We start from the raw sequence: 12,086 nt of genomic DNA on the forward strand, positions 1-12,086 counted from the left end.
AGTACAAAACGTTAAATTTTTAGGCAGAATAAATGCGAAAATAAAAACACTCAGCATTAATTTGTGAGGCATTATTACAAAATTTACTGCAAATTCAATAAAAATATCGCTAACAACTGCTAGTTATTGACTACATGTACGAATATTTTTCTGAATTCAAGTAAGACAATAGTTAAAATATAGCTAGAAATTCGGCCCAGCCTATATCGTTAGATAATTAAAGAAAATATATATCAACACTTACATAAATTATGTCTAATTAAGAAATGTTTTGTTATAAAATACTAATAATTTGCTGCATGCAAAAATATTTCGGTTGATACAACGAAAAAAAATTGTTGAAAAAAAGTTGAAAAACATTTCCCAACCAGTCTTCAACAGAATATTCCACAATATTTCAGCTGAAAACAAGAAATTTTTAGTTAATTTTCTGAAAAAAATATTCTAGCAGTCGACTGCTAGAATTTTTTCGGCCATTTAACCAACAAAAATGGCAATTCCAAGTATTTTTTTAGTTAATTTTAATTATCGGTGGTCAGCAATTTCGGGTTAGCAAAATCAACAATCGATTGTTGAAAAAAAGCTGTGTAAAAAATTAACCCATACTTTTAGTTAAATTAACCAAGATTTTCTTAGATTTGCCCCGGCCGGTCTCTCCGTGTTCCCACTGAGAATTTTGGCTCGAGCCGTTTGTCGTATTAATTGTGTTCCAAAGTAACAGGGTGTTAATTGTGTTTAGTACTTCAGTCGATTGCGGGCGGTGAGGCCACGCGCTTGCCTTACTGAATTATTTTTGTCTTTTTCGTTGAGTAATTGGTGTTTTTTTTGTGCTTTTGTAAATTTAATTAATTGTTTGTGATTTTCAAAGCCCTTCCTATATCATCGTTGATCGGAAGGCACGGCGTCGGGTGGATTGTGCTTAAATTTTTCGAATAAGGTTTTATTTGTTTGCGGTGAAAAAGCCATTTCTATATAATGATCGAAAGACGCACTGACAATTTGGATAGTCGAGTTAATAGTGGAGCAAAATAACTGTGTGTGAGTGATTTTGTGTGTTAACCAGAAAGACCTTCCCATAGCACCGTTGCTCGGAAGGCTCGCCGACGGGTCTGTAATGAAAGTCCACCCCATAGCGTCGTAGCTCGGGAGGCATCGAAAAGCCAATACCTTATCCTACTAACCAAAAAAAAAATTAATCACGTGTTGCTTGAAGGAGATGCTGTGGATTCAACGGTCTCATGCGGTATCAACAGATATATAGCGAAAAACTATGTGCTTGATGAGTCTGCAACTTCAACTATCGGACTAACATTCCTCCCTTTCGTTGAACTGCAGGCTTCTTGGTAGGGCGCCGGTATTGACTAATATAGCAGGGATCTTCAGAGGTTAAACAGTGAACGGATGGTTGGCTCCCACTGATCATTTTTGATTCATTGTTTAACTTCAGCTGATCTATCAATAACGGAGTAGCAGCTCATTGGCAGTCAACCATGTTCATGCTCAAATTGGGCTTATTTCTGCCTATATTTAACCAAAACTGACACTTTTTTAAAGAAAATTATTCAGAAAACTGTTCTTTACAATATGAATGATTCGAAAAAGTTTCAAAATGTTATGGTGTGATATGGCAACCATTAAAAAAATAATGTTGGGAGCCTATTGGGTAATAATCGTGTTTCAGAGACTTGCCGAATTTGTTAGCTTAAGTCTGTTCTGCGAAACAAACCGAGAAAAATTATTTATTTTATGAAGGAAAAACACTCCCTACCATTTTTTTTTTCAATTTTCTTATTTTACATTAAGGTACTCGTTGCTGAGATATTCAAAATCTCTTTTCTCCTAATTTCTAAATTTTAAACAAGAGCAACCTTCCCAATTATTTCATTTTTTACATTAAAAATAGACCTAATAGTTCACTACTAGGGAAACCCCAGATATAGCAAATGGAAAATGAGGGCTTATCAAATGACATTGAGAAAAAACATATAATATATTATAACAAAATTCAAACTTTAAGAGGCTGTATCTCAGCATGATAATAATTTTCTAAAGTAATATTAAATTGCAAGGATTTTTTTTCAATGGTAAATTCGCATAATTTTCTTTTAAATTTTTTGAAAAAGTTTTAGATTTTTTTTCAAAAATCTTTCTGTTATTTATGTTTTCTGTACCAGATTTTGCACCATCCTGAACAACAGCGTAAAAAAATATGTGCGCCCTTTAAAACATATAAAAATCGAGAAACAAAATGAAAAACATATAGCCTTATTTTTAGTGTTTGAAGGTCAAATTAAAAATAAAAAAAATATATTTTTCATGTGTACCTATTTTATTCTGAAAAGACCTATTTATAATTTCCAAGACACCGTTGATCAGACAATCCCTTCTCAAGATACAGATTTTCGAATATAGTCTTACCATGCCCAATTTGTATTGAACCTTTTTAGGAAAAACTAATTTTGCAAAGTGGTTTCTCTTGACATTCTCTCATCCAAATAAATAAAACAAGAATAAATAAACATTTCGGTTTTTTTTTTCGAAATTCTAAGGAACTACTCAACTTGTGATACACTCAAAAAAATGAGTTCGCGTAAACGTGAACAGAGTTCATGCCACAGGGAATCAGGAAGAAAACTGTTCAACTTTTATAGTGCATTGCACCATTCACGTTTACGCGGACTCATTTTTTGAGTGTATCGAGGTTTTTAAGCAAAGATGGCGTTCGAATGTTGAACGCCCGAAATGTCAAAATCACGCAGTGGTACCAACATTACGGAACAAGTGTGCCATGGCATGACAGCCACATTTTTTTTCTAATGTTGGTGCTACTGCGCGATTTTGACATTTCGGGCGTTCGCCATTCGAACGCCATCTTCGCTTAAAAACCTGGATAGGTAACTAAGCACCGTCACCTGGAGTGGTTTGGTACAAATGGGGTGAATATGAACAGCTGTTATAGCCATTACTTGCAAAACATTTCGATAGTTTTGAATGGATTTGATCAAAACAGACTCAGAGCAAAAACGTTTAAATATCAATTTACAATTTTAAAGCATTTAAGTGCTCTAATAACTGCTGTCTCTATTCAGCTTGTTGTCCTAATTCGCCCCAGTTCACTATAGCAGTTCCATCTATCCCATTTCTTCCCAATCAGTTAAAGATCCAGCACTTCATTCATTAATTTCACCAAAACGTTAAGGATGTCTTTCTTTTTCTCTTCAACGAGTCACGTCACCATCCTTCCCCCCTTGACCGGTTTGTCAATGACCGACGACGTTCCGGGGAAATCAGCAACTTTTTCCCGCGAACGAAAAAACTTCTACCGCAGGACCAGCATAAAAAAAGTGCAGCATGTCAACGCGATTACGCCTACGAGCGACAGACAGCATCAGAAAGAAGAAAAAGCAAGAAACAAGCGACGAGGCGCTAGAATATTAGAAGAGTTATTCATTATTCACATGATTAGCATGATTAATAAGCTAGCTGTCCGTCCGTCTGTGGTCTGCGATGCGGTTCCACGTGCCGAATAATTACCACGTTGGTCGGTGGGAGGTGGACGGGTGTAGAATTGCTGGTTTTGGGTGGAACAATTTGGCGAAGATAAGGAGTGCTCTTTGGTGTGGTGGAGGTGTAGATTTTCAGAGAATTTTCTGGGAATTTTCTGAAATGTACAAAGTGGGAGTTTTCCCAGAGGATTATAAATTACCCAGATTTTCTTGGAAATCAGTTTACCTGTAGTGATTCTGCGAAACTAGTGTATGGTTCAAATCAAACCATCCACATTAACGACCCCCGGGTCTTTCGTGGTCTCTATTGCAAGTTTCTGCTCGAACCTAGGAGTCCGAAGGCTTGAATGGGGAGAGCACCCAAACCTCTTTCTACTCCAAGGAACCTTCCACCCCAGTGTTTGAACTGACGACCTTTGGATTGCGAGTCCAACCGCCGCCAGCGATTCCACCGGAGTAGGCTTGGTTTGGTGTGTTGTTTGTACTTATGGCATGAAGACGACTCCTATACCTGGAATGACTTAACGGCCTAACAACCAAGGCCGGGACCGACATTTTACTTCCTCATCCGATGGAAGGTTGGAGCAGATGGGAATCGAACCCAGAATCATCCGCTTACAAAGCGAACAGCGTAACCATTCGGCCACGCACTGCAACAGTGTATGGTTCAACGATGGTCATTATCAGCCAAATAAACAGATATTAAATTTAAAAAAAATTGTTTTAGTTTTATTGAAAATTGGTAAAATAAAAAAATACTATTTGTATCACAAAACATATTAAATTGTTAAGATATTTTATCAGGTAAATTCAAATATTCATGTTCAAAAATGCTCTGACTTGTAAATTGTAAATCAAATCAAACTCTTTTAATGCTACAAAAAGCATTCTAACTCCATTTCACCAGTATAACCTTTCCTAAACAGATTTATCACAAATAAACTGATCCGTATTAAAAGTAAGCCCCTTTTCACGCGAGCAGAACGCAACACGCGTAACATAAGTGTGTCAAATACTTTCACTCAATCTTTGATGCTGCGTGGTGTGGGAGTGCGTGAAAAGTGCTTACACGCACGACGCCACCTATCTCTCTCTCTTGGTTGATGGTCGTTACGCACCGCGACGCCGCACAACAAAAGCCAAAGGAGCGGTGGCGAGAACCAACAAGTCACCGCGGGCAAAGGAAAGAAATCAAGTGTAACACCATCATCATCTTCCTTCTGGGCCAGGCGTCGGAATCCTCTTTTGTGTGTGTGTGAGTGTGTGCGACCCCCAAGATAAATAGATAATTCTATCAACAACAAACCAGACACCAACACCAACCGCTCACAAGAGGAGTGTGATGATGGACGATGTAAGAAGGTGGGAAAGTGGGAGGAGTGTTGCACACGCACAAATTCATGACAATATTTTTTGTTGAAAAGAACCATCTTCATGTTCATATAACGATATAAAATTACCCACGTAAGTCTAGGCAGGGGCCATGTGGGTGGAAATTGGTGCACCGTAAATATGTGTTTTACAATAATATCACAAAACCGGTGAATGTTGAAAGTACTAAAATTTAATGAACTTAGAGATATCATGTTAAAAAGGTTTATATCCAGGAAAGAAAATTGAAATTATCTTAATTTTAATTATTTGGAATGCTGTCCCCCAAAAACTATTTGTCATATTTACAAAGTTTAAATGAAAAATTGTGAAGGATTTGGATGAAAATAAACATTTCAATACTCGGAATTAGCCCTAAATCTCTCAATTAATTGATCCTTATAGCAGGTTATAACCGTTTTTAAAACCTCAGGGCATGGGCGCACCCCCCAGGAAAAGGGGTCAAGAAATGGCTTTACGAACAGCAGATTTTTGATAGTTTTACTTCAAGAAAGTCTACCACGGATCTACCGAAATCAACTCATCAATACGGTTATGGGTTTAAAATGTCAATGCAAATTGAGGTTTTATGTTCTTTCGAGAAAATATTTTTTTTAAATTATTTGCCTTACAGTAATTAAGCCAAAAGTTGTTAAATTTAGTCAATTTTAATGCAAAATAACAATGATGGTTATGAGGATTTTTTAATTGTTGAGCATGAGCATGAGCATGAGCATGAGAGACCACCCATGGTTGTCCTTCTCCGTTGCTGAACAGGACCATAATATTCTATCAGCACAACCGGTCATACGCTTCAACGATCAAATAATGTTTCCCTTATCAACAGCATGCATGAATGCGCTGAAAAGATAAAACATCACGATCATCAAAACTAGAGCCGTTGCTGATAGGAAACAGTCATTGGCCACCAACGGCGCCCGCCATGTCAGTTTGTAGATCTCGAGGGAACGGGACGGGAATGTTAGTTAGCACAGGCTGCTACCAAGGGTGGGTTCTATACGATATCCACACCCCCGCGTGTGCCGGAAAACTACTTCTACTTGGGATTTTGTTAGTGGGAAAGGGTAATGGCCAGGATTCATCATAGAGGATGATGATGTGGCCCAATAATCAATGAATTTCGTTTAATAGGGTGATGTATTATGTATTCTCAAGGCAAACAATCGGATGATGCGGATGAGACTATTCCCGGTTATTTGGTGTTGAGTTTAGCATAAAAGATTCAATCTTAGACAGCCGGCTGCGGAAAGATAGAATCAAAGTTATGTGTAATTAAAAGGAGAAATATTATACTCAGCGTAACATATTTACGTAGAGTTGACCTTAGACTATTTATACTTTTGAATTTTTATAAGATGAACGACCAATTACTGATTACTGATGACTGATAAGTTATGATGTTATCTGAAGGGCTTGAACAATCGCGTTGAAACAAGATTTGTCACCGTGCTGTACGAGCTAAAATGGTAAAAGATAATTTCGCGGGAAACAAATGATCGAATATAATTTATATTTTGCTAACGCAAATTAGAACGAATCGTACCATTAAACAATTGCATATCATAGAGCAATGAAACCCGACTATGACGTGTATCAAAAACATGTGTTCGGATGAACCAGAGTAAAACTAAATTTTTTGTAGCAGCTGTCTCCAGCAGCATTAAAACTGGAATTATATTGAAAAGGTAAGTTTCTGTACATAATTCAACTTCTTTTCTCCTACTCACTCAAATAGTCTTCTCCTCGCGATTTACTCCTCCTTCCTTGAACCTCCTCGATTCCTTCTCCTTTCCTTTCCGTTCCTGTTTTTATTTTACACTTGTTAATTAATTATTCTCCTTCTTTTCAGGTAAACTTACAGATAATCATCGCCGTCCGAGGTAGCACCATGTGACGGTACGACAATCGTTGCTGTTCTTCAGTCGACGTGTGCAGCTGGTAAGTATTTCACCGTTAAAGTTTTCTTAATTAAAACTTATTGTTATTTCTTCCTACTTACAGGTTTCCTTTTGGGATACGCTATAATTTACGTTAATTTAACCCCAAATGCACTCAATTTTCACTAACTTATGAACACAAACTATTTCTCAACTTCGAAATGGAGAATCCTTCTTTGTTGTTTTGATTTTCTCCTTGCTTTGCGCTCGCGTTGACAGTCGAGATGGAGTCGGCCGATTACACCGTCGGCGCTATACCGTTCGGCAGTGTGGCCATCTAAGCGGTCGTAACACCCCAGCCCGTAACATCCGTCGGACCATCCGGTTCGTAGGATTTACCAAGATCCTTTGGTACCGCTGTGTTTACTCTGCTCTTCTGCTCCGACTGGTCAGCCTCCTCCGTCTGGTGCCATTGCGCGGGGACACCTTTGCCTTTGCCGACACTCGAGTTCGTCGTCCTGCTGATTCCGTCCGTCAGCCTCTGCGCGCCGTCCAGCCCAGGCAGGTTCTCTTCGACGATCCAGTTTACCGCAGTCATGTCGATTGCAAACGCCAAATCTGCATCCCCTCCGGTTCCTACACACTCTCTTGCAGCGCTGTCCAGTTGCTCGTGCGTTTTCGCCGTTGAAAAGGGCACCGAGCCGGATATATTTGCTGCGTTTCTGTGTAGTTTTTGGCCGCCTTCGTTGTCGTCAACGCCGTCATGCGCCTTGCAGCTCGTCATTGCCAAGAGACTGACGCCGGGGTGCCGTAGTGGTATGCTGTTGCTGTGGTGCAGCTTGTTTCCATCCTCGTCGTGACCACCGCTCTTCGGAACATGGTTCTTTGCTTCGTCAGCCAGCTCACGTCGACTCAGCCACTGCTGCTTCAGGAAATCGCCGTCCTCTGCTTGCGTCTTCAAATCGAGTACTGCTGACCGGAGATTTCGTTGCTGAACCGGCTTCGTGTTGGTCGAGTTAGCCGCCTTCATTCTCGTGTGGACTCGATCGACCTCTTTAAGCGCCTCAACCGGTTCGTTTTCGTGCGCTGATCCGCTTACCATTGTCTCGATGAACCCATTTTTAACCGTGCAGCCAGCGATAGACTTCGCGTGCGACCTTTTTGCGTCGGTTACCGTCGGATCTTGCTGAACATATTCCACCGATTCTTGCATTGCGCTTTTCTTCTTCGGTTTGTCCGGATCTTTCGGCGCCGCGTTGTGTTGGTGGTTCCCTAGAGCTATTAGTGCCGGCAGCATCAATCGCAGCTTTCCGATGAGTTCTTGCAGCTGACCATCGTCAGCCACCAAACCGCTGCAAACCTGCGCCGCAGAGACCCACTCATTCATCCGCGTGAATCGTGGGCACACGTGACTCGCCTCAGCCGACCGCTGTCTAGCGAGTTTTCCCGGTACGTCTCCGAGATCCAGTCGAACAACCTGTGCGCCAACAATCAGCGCGACGGTGTTCCTTTCGTGGATTGGAAGAACCACCTGGTTGTAAAGCTCCCAGCATGTATTGCTTTGGCCGCGTTTCTCCAACCTCTGGTTATCGCCGCGATTCCAGCTTGCGACGATCTTCGTACGCTCGTCGTCGAACATCTCCTCCATTCCCCCACAGAACCGCAACTGGCGATCGTGGCGCACTCTTGGTTGCATTTGGTTGGCCCTGGTCAGGCTGGAGCTGTCCTCTTCCTGACAGCAGAGGTCCGCGTCCTCTGTCTGTCTTCTTCTGCTTGTCTCGGCTATCATGTCCGAGTTGTTTTTCGACGAAAAGATCTTTATTTCCGCCTTCTTCGTTGCCCAGAGCCGTTCCTCCACAATCGGAAGTACGCTAGCTGGGTCTTCAATTGCGAGCGGATACACCAGCGTGATATCCGTCGCTTTCGTACGCTCGTACAGTTGATTCGCTGCACTTTTGAGCGTTGTGAGTGTTGCAAACTTTTCCGCTTCCGGATGCTCAATACCGCGCGAACTCTCCGCGTGGCTTCGTTGCAGCAGTTCCGGACGATCCACCAGTAGTCGTCGGGAAAAGCGAAGCGTACGATGTCCAGTGTCTAGCGCCGCACCTTTAAGCCAGCTTTGAAGCTTTCCAAGATCTGCTCCGTCCACAACTCCACAGGATTCCGAGGGTTTTTGTTGCGTTCCGTAGGACTTTGGCAACCATTCTGGGTCGTTCGGGTAGCAAGGAGACTGTCTTGTACGCCCCCCGCCCGCGGCCAGTCGTGCCTTCTCAAGTCCGGAACCTTGCTGCCCCAGCCCGTAAAGAGTTCCACTGACGTCTTGCTTGTTCAGCTTCGTACCGTTCTCGCCGGTGTCTTCCACGCGACTTTTCGCACTTCCATCGCGGTCTTCATTCGAGCTTTCTTCGCGCTCGATCTTCTTCTCGTCTTCTGCCTCTTCCTCACTCGTCGAGTTGACGATTTGAGGACATTGCAGGATCTTCTCGAAACCATACTTGGTGAGCTCCAGCTGCTCGTTGATGAGTGAAGACCTTCTTTGAAACGAACTCTGCAAATCTGCCATTCGCCTCTCGTGGTCCGCCTTTTTCTTCCGCTCGAGCTCCAAGTTGGCTTCTTGCCGCCGCATTACTTTCCGGATTGCTTCGGCCATCTTTTCTTCCTTCTCCCGCAGCTCGCGATCGATCTGCGCTTGCCTTTCCGCCAGCTCCATCTCGATCTCCTCCTGCTTCTCCCGGATCCAACGTTCCGCATCGAATTCTTCCGCTTGCCCAACCGCCGGACAATCCGTGTCGGTCGCCGCATCTGGTTGTTCGCGAGCTTGTTCGGCTGAATCGTCGAGATTGTTCCGACAACCTTCTGGGCAGTACCACTCCGTATCCGCCGCCGTGTTGTCCACGCAGCGGGAGTGGTATTTCATTCCGCAGCTGCTGCAGGTGATAATTTCCTCCGCTTCGGTGAGAAATTCGCACGCACCGCAGAGATCTGAAGTCTGGTTCAGGTTGGAGTGTTGAGATTCATCGAACCAGTATTTGATTTTAAAGTTTGTTCGGATGAACCAGAGTAAAACTAAATTTTTTGTAGCAGCTGTCTCCAGCAGCTTTAAAACTGAAATTATATTGAAAAGGTAAGTTTCTGTACATAATTCAACTTCTTTTCTCCTACTCACTCAAATAGTCTTCTCCTCGCGATTTACTCCTCCTTCCTTGAACCTCCTCGATTCCTTCTCCTTTCCTTTCCGTTCCTGTTTTTATTTTACACTTGTTAATTAATTATTCTCCTTCTTTTCAGGTAAACTTACAGATAATCATCGCCGTCCGAGGTAGCACCATGTGACGGTACGACAATCGTTGCTGTTCTTCAGTCGACGTGTGCAGCTGGTAAGTATTTCACCGTTAAAGTTTTCTTAATTAAAACTTATTGTTATTTCTTCCTACTTACAGGTTTCCTTTTGGGATACGCTATAATTTACGTTAATTTAACCCCAAATGCACTCAATTTTCACTAACTTATGAACACAAACTATTTCTCAACTTCGAAATGGAGAATCCTTCTTTGTTGTTTTGATTTTCTCCTTGCTTTGCGCTCGCGTTGACAGTCGAGATGGAGTCGGCCGATTACACCGTCGGCGCTATACCGTTCGGCAGTGTGGCCATCTAAGCGGTCGTAACAACATGACTAACGAGAAAGATGATCGCGATTTTCGAACTTTACATTCTACAGTCATTCCTCATATTCGGAACAGTTTACAGATCGGCCAATGTTCAAAAAATCATAGCAAATCGATAATTGAACTTAATGATTCGCTTTTACCTTCATTTGAAAGCTTTTCTTGCGATCTTTCGAATGCTGTATCGAACAACTGCAAATTTTAACTTTTATATCAAGTTTTTGAAGAAAAACTTTGACCCTTGAAATCCACAAATTCGGAACACTTTTTTCTTACGGATGTAAACAAACTTTGGATCTCTCCAGGAGTACATATTTGTTACAAAATATTGACTTCACATACTGCAACCAGTGAAACTCAAGCTTAGTGATGTTTTATCCATGGTCTGAAAACTTTTTTTTGTGAAAATATCAGTTAAATTCAGGTGTTCCACAATTGTGGGAGGCACAATAACATCCCACAATCATGAAACAGGCAATTTGGAGGCAGTGTTTTGCTGCTCAGAATAAAATAGGTTCAAATTGCAGTTTTTGTTCAAAAAGTACTACTTCTACTAGTGAAATAGCAAGAGAATGTCCAAATAAAGGTCCTAAAAATAGTAGGGTTGACAGAAAAGATGCATTTGGCATGCTATTGACAAATTATCACAAAAGTGTTCCGAATTTGTGGGTGTTCCGAATATGTGGGATGACTGTAACTGTATAGAAAAAAAAAAGAAAATAGAATCTACAAATATACAGGTCACCGCAAAATGGACTGGCTCAGCTGTCATCGTGACAACCAGAGCCAGCATCTTCACACACACGCACACGCACTCATCCGAATTACGCACCGACGACGAACGACGAAAACGAAACGCGAAAAACACATGCGACTCGACTCAAGAACGAAAACACAGCAGAGCCAGCGACGAAGCTGGACTTGTTGCGACGCGTTTCCTCGCAGAACTGGCTGAAATTTCTATTTTATTTCACTTCCCCACACTTCTTCTTCGCGCCAAGAACGAAAACACAGCAGAGCCAGCGAAGAAGCTGGACTTGTTGCGACGCGTTTCCTCGCAGAACTGGCTGAAATTTCTCTTTTATTTCACTTCCCCACACTTCTTCTTCGCGCCAAGAACGAAAACACAGCAGAGCCAGCGAAGAAGCTGGACTTGTTGCGACGCGTTTCCTCGCAGAACTCGGTTATGAGGATTTTTTAATTGTTGTTTCAAAACTCTGCCTTCGTTTCAGTAATAACGTGAAAATGATGTATAGATTTGCTCTAACTAAGGTTTTTTTAAATATTAGATTGTCATGACACATGAAAAAATTGCTAAAAACAAATGACTAACAACATTATTAACAACAAAAACTTCTCTATAAAACCGAGCTACACATGTGGCAATTAAGAATTCCAGAGTTTTTTTTTTAAAAGGTCCTATAAGGATAGGATAGGACTTAATCAAAAAAAAGTCGAGAATTATTCATTCCAAAATTATAAATGGCAAAGGAACACATGGGAAGATTGTTGAGCTGATTTCAAAATATTCCAGAAGCCGCTACCGTAAACCGGGGTGACATTGATATGACTGCTGCGCAAAATCAAACTTTTTTCAGTAAAATCGCTGTTTCTCGCCAATAGTTCATTTCAGTTTGAGGTCTA

At 41.6% G+C, this 12,086-nt stretch overlaps 1 protein-coding gene across 3 annotated transcripts; it reads right to left on the bottom strand.

The window, feature by feature from the left end:
* Nucleotides 1-6,141: 6,141 nt before the first annotated feature.
* On the bottom strand, nucleotides 6,142-10,568 carry LOC6036528. 3 transcript variants are annotated; one of them, XR_005277820.1, is made up of 3 exons: nucleotides 6,898-10,568; nucleotides 6,758-6,833; nucleotides 6,142-6,700 (listed from the first exon to the last, which is right to left on the bottom strand). XR_005277820.1 is itself a non-coding variant. In XM_038258077.1 (3 exons), the coding sequence occupies exon 3, from the start codon at nucleotides 9,690-9,692 to the stop codon at nucleotides 7,113-7,115; it is 2,580 nt and encodes an 859-aa protein (XP_038114005.1). In that variant the 5' UTR covers nucleotides 9,693-10,016; nucleotides 10,074-10,149; nucleotides 10,214-10,568; the 3' UTR covers nucleotides 6,142-7,112. The 3 variants fall into 3 exon arrangements, 2 of the variants coding, with proteins under 2 accessions (XP_038114005.1, XP_038114004.1); XM_038258077.1 differs by having other exon boundaries at nucleotides 6,142-10,016; nucleotides 10,074-10,149; nucleotides 10,214-10,568; XM_038258076.1 differs by having other exon boundaries at nucleotides 6,142-9,880; nucleotides 9,942-10,568.
* Nucleotides 10,569-12,086: the final 1,518 nt, after the last annotated feature.

This window comes from Culex quinquefasciatus, chromosome 2 (genome assembly GCF_015732765.1).
Source record: "Culex quinquefasciatus strain JHB chromosome 2, VPISU_Cqui_1.0_pri_paternal, whole genome shotgun sequence".
NCBI lineage: Eukaryota > Metazoa > Arthropoda > Insecta > Diptera > Culicidae > Culex > Culex quinquefasciatus.